This window comes from Solanum tuberosum, unplaced genomic scaffold (genome assembly GCF_000226075.1).
Source record: "Solanum tuberosum cultivar DM 1-3 516 R44 unplaced genomic scaffold, SolTub_3.0 scf00155, whole genome shotgun sequence".
In the NCBI taxonomy this organism is placed as follows: Eukaryota; Viridiplantae; Streptophyta; class Magnoliopsida; order Solanales; family Solanaceae; genus Solanum; species Solanum tuberosum.
The window spans coordinates 928,176-941,558 of NW_006239081.1; the positions used below are offsets into that span (position 1 = coordinate 928,176).

General features: G+C 35.4%; 1 protein-coding gene across 2 annotated transcripts; it reads left to right on the top strand.

Moving 5' to 3' along the window:
* Nucleotides 1-708: 708 nt before the first annotated feature.
* Nucleotides 709-13,331, top strand: LOC102583098 (probable zinc protease PqqL). Of its 2 annotated transcripts, none has more exons than XM_006353452.2 (21): nucleotides 709-996; nucleotides 3,687-3,933; nucleotides 4,007-4,132; nucleotides 4,556-4,693; nucleotides 5,058-5,192; nucleotides 5,291-5,548; nucleotides 5,614-5,751; nucleotides 5,846-5,915; nucleotides 6,076-6,289; nucleotides 7,450-7,555; nucleotides 8,044-8,277; nucleotides 9,472-9,636; nucleotides 9,719-9,868; nucleotides 9,947-10,038; nucleotides 10,621-10,702; nucleotides 10,791-10,874; nucleotides 10,954-11,070; nucleotides 11,145-11,255; nucleotides 11,439-11,519; nucleotides 12,200-12,394; nucleotides 12,883-13,331. In XM_006353452.2, the coding sequence occupies exons 1-21, from the start codon at nucleotides 785-787 to the stop codon at nucleotides 12,958-12,960; spliced, it is 3,033 nt and encodes a 1,010-aa protein (XP_006353514.1). In that variant the 5' UTR covers nucleotides 709-784; the 3' UTR covers nucleotides 12,961-13,331. The 2 variants fall into 2 exon arrangements, with proteins under 2 accessions (XP_006353514.1, XP_015166854.1); XM_015311368.1 differs by lacking the exon at nucleotides 709-996 and adding an exon at nucleotides 1,454-1,522.
* Nucleotides 13,332-13,383: the final 52 nt, after the last annotated feature.

A 13,383-nucleotide genomic window follows, 5' to 3' on the forward strand; every position in this document is an offset into this window, starting at 1 on the left:
TGATACGTAGTTGTCCATCAAAACAAAATCAAGAATTTTCAAAGATAAAAAAAACTATCAATTACTCGAATGTGGGAATTTTTTTTGCAGAAAATTGAAGAGAGAGAATCGTTGAAAAAAATATATCTGATTTTTGTATTTTATTTTAATTGATTTGAGTGAATTAAGGATACTAAATAATCTCATTTAGTTTAAATCCCTTATTTCGTGCTAATTATTTATTATCTACAATAAATTCAAATTAAATTAACACCACAATTTCAGTTTTTTACATGTTTCTATTAAAAAACGTTTTTAATTTTTTTTTTTATCTCTTTATTTTTTTTAAACAACTTTTTTTAATTATTAAAAACAGTTTTTTTTTAAATAATTTGTTAGAACCTGAAATTTTTAATGTTATAACTTGAAAGTCTAAATCTACTGCTATAGCTTGAAAATATTACTATAATATATGTCATATATGAAATTTACACATAAATATTTGTGATTATATATTATCACAAACGATACGATACAATCAAATTTAAGTAACAATAAAAAAATAAAATATTATATTTAAACTAACATTACAATACAAGTGTAAAGCAAACCTTCCAAACAAGTTGTTAGACGTGTCACGCTTATATAACAAACCACATCATATTACAGTAGATCCTATATATAGGATATCTTCCCCCAATCGGTAAAAAAAAAAATACTTAGCAAAAATAAAAAACCGAACAGTTAATTAAAAAAAAATTAGTTTCAATTAGAGACCGGAGAGAAGAAGAGACGGCACCGGAAAATGGATTTGTTGCCGGCGGAATCATCACCGATACTGCCGAAGAAGCACAGATTTCGTTCACTGAAGCTTGTAAATGTGAATATGGATGAAGTATTATCGGAAACACCGCAAGGGGTTGAATACGGGAAGCTCGAAAATGGGTTAACTTACTATGTCCGATCCAATTCTAAACCGAAAATGAGAGCTGCACTTGCACTTGCTGTGAAAGCTGGGTATGTCTTAATTGTGTTTTTGAATACCTCTTTATGTTGTTAGTTAGTTAGTTTGTTTTTACAATTGTGTGATATTTACTGTGATTGATTTGTGATTTTTGACTGTACACTGGTTTGTTTATGATAAGAGTGTTGTGCAAGTTTTACCGTGTTTGTATGTTTGTGTTATTCCATGTCGAATGAGAGGATTGAGTTGCACCATGAAAATTGAACAATTTTTCTAGCAATGCCAACCCCAATTATTTTTTAATTTTGATAAACGTGGTGTATGTGCCGTGCACCTCAACTAATTTCACGGAATACGTGTCACGTTCCACCAGCAACAGGTACTAGGACCAGGTAACCATGTCCATCAAGGATAGGATAGATGGGAAGAATGCCAACCCCAATGAACAATAGATTGGATTAAGCTATGTAAACTGATATTGAAAATTATTTTTACTTTGAGTATTGGGTTAACTTACTGTGTCTGATCCAATTCTAAACTCAAAATGAGAACTGCACTTGCTCTTGCTGTTAAAGCTGGGTACGTTCTATTTTTAAAAAATACCCTTTATGTTGTTAATTTGATTTGATTAATCCCTTTTAGTTTGTTTTTACGATTGTATAATTCTTTTACTGTTCATGTGTTGTGCGTAATTTGTGTTTTTATCGTACACTAGTTTGTTTGATAGAGTGTTGTGCAAGTTTACTGTGGTTGTCTGGTTATTTTACTCAAATGTTGATAATGTGGGGGCTGGTAGCAGCAAGAAAATTGAACAATTGTCTAGCAAAGCCAACCCCAATTAACAATATTTGATTGGATTAAGTTATGTAAATAATTTTACTTCAAGAAATTCCTAATTGTCTATCTATCTTTGAGATATTTGTATTTTAAAAATTTAATGGATACACAATCGATAGAGCTTTCACTTGTTCAAATACTAGCAATTTAGGTGAAGCAGGGTTCTTTCTCGATCTAGCTAAAAGGACGTGACAATATGCAAAGACAAAATGCGTCACCGCATTGCATGTTACATTTTGGTACTTTCTATATATCTCTAGTTTAAGACCACAAGATTCAAAAATCTTCTTTACTTTCTTAAACTTCGTGCCAAGTCAAAATCATACAAACAAATTAAAATGAAGGGAGTAATAGTTTTAGCTTGCGTTTGGACATGCACTATGAATGCATGACATGTTTTGGAATTCCAAATCATGATGCCCCCAAGGCCTAGCTCGAGTGGAAAAAGGTGGAGGATTTGTGGCTTAGGTTGCAAGTTCAAGCCCCACACCACGCAAAGCGAAGCCTTGTATTTAAGTGGAGAAGGGTAGAGGGGCGGGCCCATTATCCACCAAGTTTAGAAGGCTGTGATTGGTCCAAACGGCGGGTCACAAACGGATTTCTCGGTTATCAAAAATAAAATAAAATTCCAAATCATGATTTCAATTTTTTTAAAGGTGTAACATGACCCATACGTTTATATTTTGTAAAAAAAATAAGACATCATTTTATATTTTGCAAAAAAAGACTCATGCTTGGCGTGAAGAGATTGTCTGTACCTTGTGTAATGAAGGATTATATTAAAGAATAACTAGTTACTGATATTGTTGACTAGTGGATCTTTATAAAATTATGCGTATTTGGAAGTTTGTAATCACAAACATTTATTTATAAAGTAACATATACGATTTATCAATGATGCACCTTAGGATATTACGATACTTTGTTTATGAACTATGATTTTTTATTTGGTAAGATTGTATAAGAATTGGGAAAATTTTGATAGTTTTTCACAACTTGTGGGGTTTTCATGTTAATGAGAAAAATGCAACTTAAAAAATCTAAATTACATGTCCAAACAAAACTTCAACTTCAAATCAATCCGATTTCAAATTCTCAGTCTGATTTCAAATCATGATTCCATATCGCAGGTCCAAACGGGCCCTTATAATATAATTGGACTAAATAAAAAAATCTTTTCGAGTTGCGTGATAACTTTTTCTTCTTCTCGATTAGTCTAAATTAATTTGGTTGACCCTTTTTTTTAAAAAAAGATTACAGATCTAGTAACATAATAAAGTAAAATTCATTTTTGCAGTCAGTATACAAAATGTAAGGCTTATTGAATTCTTGCTATTTCAGCAGAGCATAAAATCAACTGCTTTTACTGCTTCAAGACTCTTTCTTCTGGGCTAAGATAAGAAGGAGCTTTCTACATAATTATTTTATGAGTAATAGGCTAAGATGTTATAATTATTGGTAAATTAGCTCCAGATAATGGTTAAACAAAAAACTCTAGTCCTTTGCAACTTTCTTGATTGTTTGCTCAATCATTTTGTATCACTCTGGCACAACAAGAAACAAGACCTTTTGGTTGTTAAATCACATGTAAATCATGCTGCATAGAGCAAAACTCAACCTAGATAATGGAGAAGTTGCATATCCTACATTGGTTCAAACTTCCTTTCAAATTCTCTGGCTTCCGATTCTCTTTGTAATCTTTCAAATATTAACTCAATCTGGTGCTTCCATTAACTCCAATTCTTTTTGTAATCTTGCAAAACTTGCACATTGGTTTGACTCCAACTTTGCTTCATTGTTGCTTAACTAGTCAGTGCTTTCTTCCTTTATGATAGCTGACGTGCTAGTTGTTTTGATAAGAGATAGTTGATGTGCTAATTAAGTTCAAGGTTTTAATCCATTGCAGCTCAGTTTTAGAAGAAGAGGAAGAACGCGGAGTTGCTCACATTGTTGAGCATCTTGCTTTTAGTGCCACAGAGAAATACACAAATCACGATATTGTCAAGTTTCTAGAGAGTATTGGGGCAGAATTTGGTGCTTGCCAGAATGCAGTGACTTCTGCCGATGAAACTGTTTATGAGCTATTTGTCCCTGTAGACAAACCTGAACTATTGTCTCAGGCGATCTCGGTGTTGGCTGAGTTCAGTTCAGAGGTGCATACAGTGCCTTTCTAATGGTATCATTTAGATCATATCAAGTTTTCTTATATAACTTTGCTATATGTAGGTCAGAGTGTCACTGGATGACTTGGAAAAGGAAAGAGGAGCAGTAATGGAAGAGTATAGAGGAACCAGGAATGCCAATGGAAGGATGCAGGATGCACACTGGGTTCTCATGATGGAAGGTTCAAAGGTAACATTTCTAGCTCTTCTTGACTTTTTATCAGTTCCACTTGTCCTTTTCTCCACCCATATACAGTTTTTTTTCTTTGAATGCACTGTATTTACTAGAGAGAAACCTAAAGCACAATAAGATGGCTAGTTATATTACTCTTTAACAAGATGGAAATGGTCTTCATATAAAGCTATGAGTTGTTTTCTTTTCAACTTTTTTTTAATCACTATTATTTTTTAATAAGAAAACAATGCTATGACCTGTTCTCTTTTTATTTTTATTTGGTTTTGGGACTAGCATTGTGTATGAGTTGACAGGCTCATGAATATACCATAAATAATTGAAAGAGCTAGTATGTTGTCTTCCATTGCTGATTTTAAACATGTTGTTGAAGTTATATCCTCAACTGACTGCTCTCATCCTGATCTCCTTATTTATTAGTATGCTGAGCGGCTGCCTATTGGACTGGAAAGGGTGATCCGAACAGTGTCTCCTCAGATAGTAAAGCAATTTTACAGGAAGTGGTACCATTTGCAGAATATGGCCGTGATTGCTGTTGGGGACTTTCCTGATACGCAGGTTTGTAGACTGTTGTTGTCTCCTTCCTGAAATATTTCATACTTCCCTTTTCTGTCTGTCCCAATCATCTGATTTATTTCCATCACTAACAGTATCGATCATGTTGAAATTATTGAAGTGATATATAGATCTGTATATATATATCTAAATTGCTCGACATCATAAATAATTCAAAATCATTTCTCAGTTTCTGACATATCCAACGGGGATAAATAATACTTGATATCTAATCCTAAACCTCTGCCCAAGACTTTAGTGGATCAACTCATAAATGAGATGGAGTTAACCTAGATCTAATCTTTACATAAAGTCTTGGAATTAGACATTATCAACCATATTAATCATTTGCCTTTCTCTTTGACAGAGTGTTGTTGAGTTGATAAAAACACACTTTGGACAGAAGATTTCAGCAGTTGATCCTCCTCTTATACCTTACTATTCGGTTCCATCACACGATGAGCCACGGTTTTCATGCTTTGTGGAATCTGAGGCAGCTGGGGTTAGTATTCTGCAAATCTTTCATCAGTCACAGTAGATACATTGTGCCTTCATGCTGCTCTGGGTCTAAGACGTTTCTTTTGAAATGGCTTGTAACAGTCGGCAGTGATGATCAGTTGCAAAATGCCTGTGGAAGAGCTCAAGACAGTGAAAGATTACCGGGAATTGCTCACTGAATCCATGTTTTTTCATGCTTTAAACCAGAGATTTTTTAAAATATCTCGTAACAAAGATCCTCCTTATTATTCTTGCTCGGCTGCAGCGGATATCCTTGTTCGTCCAGTTAAGGCCTATATAATGACATCTTCCTGTAAAGAGAAGGGTACTGTTGAGGCCTTAGAATCAATGTTGACAGAGGTGTGTTTCCAAATCCTTTCGAATTATGTTCTGCTTTCTAGTTGTTTCTAATACCTTGTTTCCAGGTTGCTAGAGTAAGAATTCATGGTTTTTCTGAACGTGAAATATCTGTTGTTCGGGCTCTGCTGATGTCAGAGATTGAGTCTGCATATTTGGAGCGAGATCAAATGCAATCAACAAGTTTACGTGATGAATATTTGCAGGTGCATCTAATTACTTCCCTTCCTTTCTTTCAAGTTGCTTTACCACAAACCTCTTCAATTGGGAATCTCAAGTGATTTTATTTTTTCTGTGTAGCATTTTCTTCGAAATGAACCTGTTGTTGGGATTGAGTATGAGGCACAGCTCCAGAAAACTCTTCTACCCCGTGAGTGTCTGCTAGTATTTCACTTTTGTTTATGAGTTCTTATATATTTTTGAAACAGCATTGTATTTAGGAGGGAAAAGAGGGAATGAAAGAGAATCTTGTTCTCATTTCACCTGATGGAGGGGATATTAATATTGCTAAATCTTTTTTGATTGAATAGATATATCAGCATCTGAGGTGTCCAAATACTCTGAGAAGTTTCGGACTTCAACTAGCTGCGTTGTAAAAACAATTGAGCCCCGAGCAACTGCTGCAGTGGATGATTTAAAAGCTGTTGTAATGAAGATTAATTCTCTTGAAAGAGAAAAAAGTCTTCCTCCTTGGGATGATGAAAACATCCCAGAAGAAATTGTCTGTGCAAAACCGGATCCAGGGTAAACTATATCACGTTTAACTTTCATAACATCTTATTTTACCTAGTACCAGTTCTGCATACATAACAGACAGAGTCTTGCAACTCATTATATTGTTTATATGTAGGCTACTATTTTATAAAATTTAGAAATGCAGTTCATCTGTGTTTATGCCTTTATATTTTGCTTTGACACTTGTGATGTGATCTTCAAGGCAATGCATAATTCTTAGCAGATGTCCTTGATAACTTCTTCTCTGGTACTATTTGCTACTTTGTTACAACAACAACAGCATATCCAGTGTAATCTCACAAAATGGGGTCAGGGGAGGGTAGAGTGTACACAAACTATACGGCTACTTCCGAGGTAGAGAGGCTGTTTCAGATAGACCCTCGGCTCAATAAGAAACAACAGATAGTAATGGAAGTACAAGAATCAACAGATAGTAACAAAAACAATAGATAGTAAAAGAACAATATCACAACAAAATAATACGACAGTCGAAGTACAAGAAACAACCAATACAAACAGAAATGGAAGGACAAGAAACTACAAGAGTAATACTACGACTACTAACGACCAATGCACTCTTACCTACTAACTGGGTATGACTTCCACGCTAACTAGATTCTGGAGTAAAATCTATTTTCTTTTATCAAACTAGGATGTCAAAGAGAACAATTAAGCCTGACCTACCCCTCAAAAATAATAGAACTATTGAGCTTGTGCAATGAGCTACTGTACTGTCCATTGTATATTGAAGGCAAAATTGAAAAGTGCGTTCATATTATTGATAACCTCACTTGTAGCATTTCACTGGGTATGTTGTTGTTCATATTATTGATTATTACTTCATTTATCAGCAATACTTTGCATTCTCAGAGATGAAAGACTAAAAAGAAGATATTTTTTGTTCCACCTATATCTAAAGAAAATACCCTGGGATGATAATTACCTGCGGACAAAGCAACACTGTCTGGATGATTTTCTCTGGGAAGACAATTTGCCCACATTAACTTAGTAGGCTGTCGTTTAAGCACCTTCTGTCACTCCAACATTTCCTTATACTTGGTCATCAAGTTTACAGATTTGCTCTCCTAAAAGAAAAGCAATCATGTGGCAGTTTCAGTCTCCTTCTTGCCATGATATATGCTGAAATTGATCCTAGTTTCTTTTTTCAGGCATATAATAGAGCAGCTTGAATATTCCAACATTGGAGCCACTGAGTTGATTTTATCGAATGGAATGCGAGTTTGCTATAAATCTACTGACTTCCTTGATGACCAGGTAAATTTTCCTAGGCACAGAGTAAGCTGGAGACATTTTATGAGATTTCTATTCAGCGGTCTCCATGTCTTATTTCTCTTTGGAGATGAAGTTTTCTTATCAACCTTCCTTTTAGGTGCTGTCATAGACTAGTGAATGGATGTCGTGGATAGTCGTTCTTGTCATTGAAATGGTAGTTTGGTAAAAATGTACCTTATGAATGCTCATGAAACATATGCAGCACTGTTTTGGCTCAGTAACGTGCCATTGCAGATAATTAAGTTTTTTATTTCTTTCTAGTTACTAGAGCAATGCTTCTTCTTTCTTTACCAAGCCAATATCTCCATCCCAAAATTCCCCTGAGTTGTGAAATCTAGCTCTCACTGCTCATTAAAGAGATTCATTTTAAAAGAAGATACCTCTAGGAATAGTAACTCTGGAAACACATTGGTTTTTGAGTCCAAGTTGATGTGGTACTTGTTATTCCTATTAACATCTTGTTTAAATAGGTTTTATTCACAGGGTTCTCGTATGGGGGTTTGTCTGAACTCCCTGAGAATGAATACTTTTCATGTTCAATGGGTTCAACCATTGCTGGAGAAATTGGTATATTTGGTTATAGACCATCAGTCCTCATGGATATGCTTGCTGGAAAAAGAGCTGAAGTTGGTACAAAACTTGGAGCATATATGAGAACTTTTTCTGGTGATTGTTCACCTTCAGACTTAGAAACTGCATTGCAGGTTAGACCATTTTCTTGAAGTGCACATGGCATCTGCTTTGTCATCATGTATCTCTCTCTCTCTACATGTATGTGTCATTCTAAATTTATGTATATTACATAAGAAAACAAAAGGCATGCAGGACTAAATGATAAATCCTCCATCTCAGTTGTCTCAAGGATAAATTCTGCCAAATTCAGATTAGTTGGTTGGACCTAGAAAGTATTGAGCAGGAGTTTGAAGATACATAATGATTCCTTATGAACCTTTGCAGACGATTCATGAAGATTTCTATTCAAAGAGTAGTTATAAAATTTTCTTGATCGAGTATGCCATTCATGTTCATTAAGTACCAATATTACAAGGAATCATGTGGGGGTGTCTCTATAAGAGTACGGAATCCTAAATATTAAGGTTTGGATATACAAATAGAATTACCAGTATGGGTTTTCATAAATCTAACATTATCATAAACGTCACAAGCTTATAATATGTAACTAAAGAAATTATCACTTGACAAGTGATCACAATCCAACTATCTTTTCAGAGTGAGGCCATGTGTTTTTCTAAAACTATGTTTCAAGTGAGTGCTATTAATGGAATTTCAACAACTTTAAGGCAGATAATAGCAACAATGGTGTACTGTGTCTGCCTGTCTGCCCATGGTAGTTTGTTTTTCGGTAAGAGGAGCTATTCCAAAGTCAGATTTTTTTTAGGTAGCCACTTATCAGAATCGTGGTCCTCTAAAATTTTCAAAGTAAGGGCGCTCAGCTGTTGATTGAGTAGCTCTGATTGGCGGGATCTCTAACTTTAGCTGCTTCCAATGTTTTTTGTTTTGCAAAATTTATGTTGAAAACCAGTTTCTTGAGTGATCTCTTATGTAAAGTTCTCTCCCATCAATTGAAAATATACTTTCTAAATAATAGTAGCAAGATTGTTTAAAAGATACCAATTGTTAAAATAACAGTATTAAAAAAAGAACATTACTTTAACCTTGGTGGCAGAGTTACTCGATATATGTGTTGGTGGGAGATAGTAAGTGCATCGTCGAATTAGTTGATGTGTGCGCAAGCTGACCCAGACACCATGGTTATCCCAAAAAAACACCACTTTAATTAAGTTTAAGTGGTTGTCTTGGTCTTTAACCTTAATTTTGTATTTTTGTTTGTCCTACTTGTATGTGATATTCTCTTCTTGCATTCTGAAACTTCTCAGCTTGTATATCAACTTTTCACAACAACCGTTGAGCCCGGAGAAGAAGATGTCAAAATTGTGATGCAAATGGCCGAAGAAGCCATACGTGCTCAGGAGAGAGATCCTTACACTGCATTTGCGAACCGAGTGAGGGAGCTCAATTATGGAAACTCCTACTTCTTCAGGGTAATATGATTTTCAATCTGCATAGCCAACTCTGTAATGACGGGCGTATTCATGACTTACATAGTAGAGTATTTTCTTGCAGCCAATCAAATATAATGACCTTCGGAAAGTCAACCCATATAAAGCTTGCGAATATTTCAATAGTTGCTTCAAGGACCCCTCAACTTTTACGGTGGTGATTGTTGGGAATATTGACCCTTCTATAGCATGTCCATTGATGTTACAGTACTTGGTACGTACTATGATTTCTAATGATGTTGGTCCATGGAATTGTTTAGCATCTGTCATTGGTTTATTCTTCACTATGCAGGGTGGAATTCCAAGGCCTCCTGAAGCAGTTCTACGTTTCAGCCGTGATGACCTCAAAGGCTTGCCTTTCCAGTTCCCTACGACAATAACTAGGTGGTCCCAATGTTATTTTCTCTCTAATTAATAATGTAGTAAGCTATGCCCTTTCCATTAATGAAGCTGATTGATTGAAGGATACCTTAGCTTCAAAGACTTTACCTTTGCACCTTGTCCTTTTCCATTGTTCTTTCTCTCCTGATGCCTTGAGGTTTTTGAGTTGGGGGCTTGGTTAGGGAGTCCTAATGATATGATGTTTATTGTATATTGTTCTTCCGAAACTAGCAAATTATATACAGACAAACACATGTATATCCTTTATACTTCTTTGTTTTGTTTTCTTTATTTTGATGAACAGGTGTGTGTGTGTGTGTCTTTGAATACTTGATCAGGAGAGGATTCCTGTTCAGTGTGTGAAGTTACTGCAGTTTGGCCTGGAACAATTGGTTACACTTTTTCATAACACCTTCCCCGAAAAATAAAATAAAAACATAAAAAGAGAAGATCCAACTTGATTAGGGGGCCTAGGGTGCCCAGTGTTAGTGTTCATTTTCTTCTGTGTGATAAACTATTGAAGTTCTATGATGTGCTTTATGTGCAAAAAATCACCCTCATTTAATGTGTTGCATGTGATTGTAGAGAAGTTGTTCGGAGCCCAATGGTGGAAGCACAATGCTCGGTGCAGTTATGCTTTCCTGTCGAGTTAAAGAATGAAAACATGGTACGTGGTTTAGATACCTAATATTAGATCTATATATTTTTAAGCTTTGTGTTACATTGACATGTATACCATCTCATCTTATTTACAGATGGAAGATGTTCATTTTGTTGGATTTTTGAGCAAGCTTCTGGAAACAAAGATAGTACAGGTTCTCCGCTTCAAGTATGGACAGGTGTGTACGTGTGTAATCTGTGTGATATTCTGTAATTCATTTCGTTAATTTGTTACTCTTGGAACTTTTTGTGCCTTAGATTTATTCTGCTGGAGTTTCTGTCTTTCTTGGCGGCAATAAGCCCTCCAGAGTTGGCAATATCCGTGGAGATATTAGTATAAATTTCTCCTGTGATCCAGACATCTCATCGACATTGGTATGTTTGCAATTTTTTATCTGCATGTTGCAAAAAATGGTTAGCAAATCCTAACATCACAAATTCTTGACAAGGTTGATCTTGCTTTGGAGGAAATATTACATCTTCAAGAGGAAGGACCTTCAATTGACGATGTTTTGGCCGTGCTAGAAATCGAGCAAAGAGCACATGAAAATGGGTTACAGGTGAGTTCTACAGAATCTTTGTCTATAGAGGATCAAAGTTTCATTGATTGCAAATATTGTGAGAAGATGGATATGAAGTATTACAGATATAATCTATAGTACTAAAGCTCCAAATTTCTGCTGTCTAAATTTTAGAGTTTGAATGTCCATTTAATCCACTGCTGATTGCTGTCTTTTTTTCAGGAGAATTACTATTGGCTAGATAGAATATTGCGCAGTTACCAGTCACGGATCTATTCTGGTGACATTGGCAATTCTTTTAAGGTTCGTTTTTAGTTCAAGTGCTTGTACAATTCCTTAAATGCAGTCTGCTAAGTCTGGTGCTTCTTGTTCCTTGTGCATGTTGATGTTATCCCATTATTTGTCATCAATGCCTGTCTGAAATAAACGACCGTCGTGATTTCAGGATTGTAGACTTACGGTGTGTTGAATATGCACCAACACAACCCATCAGTTTTTCCTTATCAAAAAAAATATACAAAATGCACCAACAGTTGTAAATTGGGTTTCCTCCAGATTTTCATCCTAGTTGGTTTACTTTGTTAATCTGTATCTAAAGAATGTGTCCTGACATGTTTATGAATACTCTCAAATGTGGCTCCTTTTTATTTTGCGTTCCTGGGTTATTCTTTTTTCCGGAAAAGGGGGAAGAAAGAACATGTAAAGTCAAATATAAGAAGTTGTTCGGAAAATTTAAGATGTAAATGCTTAACTCTCTTTTTTCGTAAAAGCTCCCTTTCACTTCCACAGTGGACCCTTTGGAGTTTGCCATATAGTTCTTCCGTTGAAACTCTCCCTTTCACTGCCACAGTGGACCCTTCGGAGTTTGGCATATAGTTCTTCCTTTTAAACTTCTGTAATTTCAATTATGTTCAGATATTGCCTTAGAATAGAATATCCTATGGGACAACACCTTTTGTAATTTGTTTAATTTTCTTATGCAGATCCAAGATGCTGCACGTTCCAAAGTGAGAAGCATCTTGATGCCATTAACTGCCCAACTAGCCTTGCAAAGAATTTTACCGTTCCCTTGTAAAAAGCAGTATACTGTAGTAATTTTGATGCCTCAGGCATCTCGTATTAAAAGGTTGAAGTCATTGATGCAATCTGTACCCAAGAGTTATTCAAGAGATGCAAAGGTTAGTCTCATGAAGTTCTCATATTTCCTCTTCCAGCATCATGATCTAATCTACGTTTATATTTATAATATCTTCCCTCTTCATGTGTCCCTTGCCATGGAAAGAAAGAAAGAAAAAGAGAATCTGATCTTCAGCTTTTCCCCATCCCTCAGCACTTTAAACAAGAAAAGCTACATAACATCGACAAGTTCACTTAGGTTGTCGCATGCCTGAAGCCTTTACTCTATTCTTGTACAAGCATGCCAGTTAATTAAACATGTTCTAGTGCTTTTGCCTAATATTTTTAAGTTACGCGCAACTTAGTTTCATAACTTGGACTCTGAAATTAATACACATGCATGAATATAAAGTTAACATATTGGTGCTATTTGCTCTTAAGTAGATTTCTTTCCTAGGCTGTACTTTATACATCCATAATCTTCAACGGTCAACCTTCGAAGTCATTCTTCGTGTTCTGCTTTTTTATAATGTCTTGCCTATTTTTTCAGATTCTGGCTGGAATTGCCGGTGTGATGGTTTTATCCCTCAGTTTATGGAAATACTCACGAAGTACACTGAAATCGTAGTAGAGATCTTTGCTGAGAAAATAGACTTGGACGGAAACTGTTGAAAATGTAAGCAATGTTCTACACTTGCTTATCCAACCCAAAAGTAGTACAGTCAAATGGTTTGCATGAGAGATTTCCTCACATTTTTTGCCAAGACATCTGTTCATACTCAGCTTTGGCCTTCTTGTACCATATATCGATGCGCCATTGTTATCAACGACTGTTATAAAGAACATTAGGTTGTGCCAGGTATAATACGCTTAGAAAGTTGATAATCATTGTGCTTGCACTAATGTATCAACCAAAGTCTTTAAAGAATGTGTCTTCTTGGGTTTGATCCCTACCATATAATTGAGATAGTATGAGGTTCTTTTTTCCTCTTTGGGTTACGTGCAATTTTCGTCTATTTGGTTTGGAGATTCCATTTTTATTCTTCTTATG

Excerpts from the sequence above, each read along its gene's own strand:
- LOC102583098 (XM_006353452.2), top strand. The coding sequence starts at position 785 with ATGGATTTGTTGCCGGCGGAATCATCACCGATACTGCCGAAGAAGCAC. Across the intron at positions 5,549-5,613 it reads TAGAATCAATGTTGACAGAG|GTTGCTAGAGTAAGAATTCA; the intron begins GTGTGTTTCCAA and ends CCTTGTTTCCAG. Across the intron at positions 11,256-11,438 it reads CACATGAAAATGGGTTACAG|GAGAATTACTATTGGCTAGA; the intron begins GTGAGTTCTACA and ends TCTTTTTTTCAG.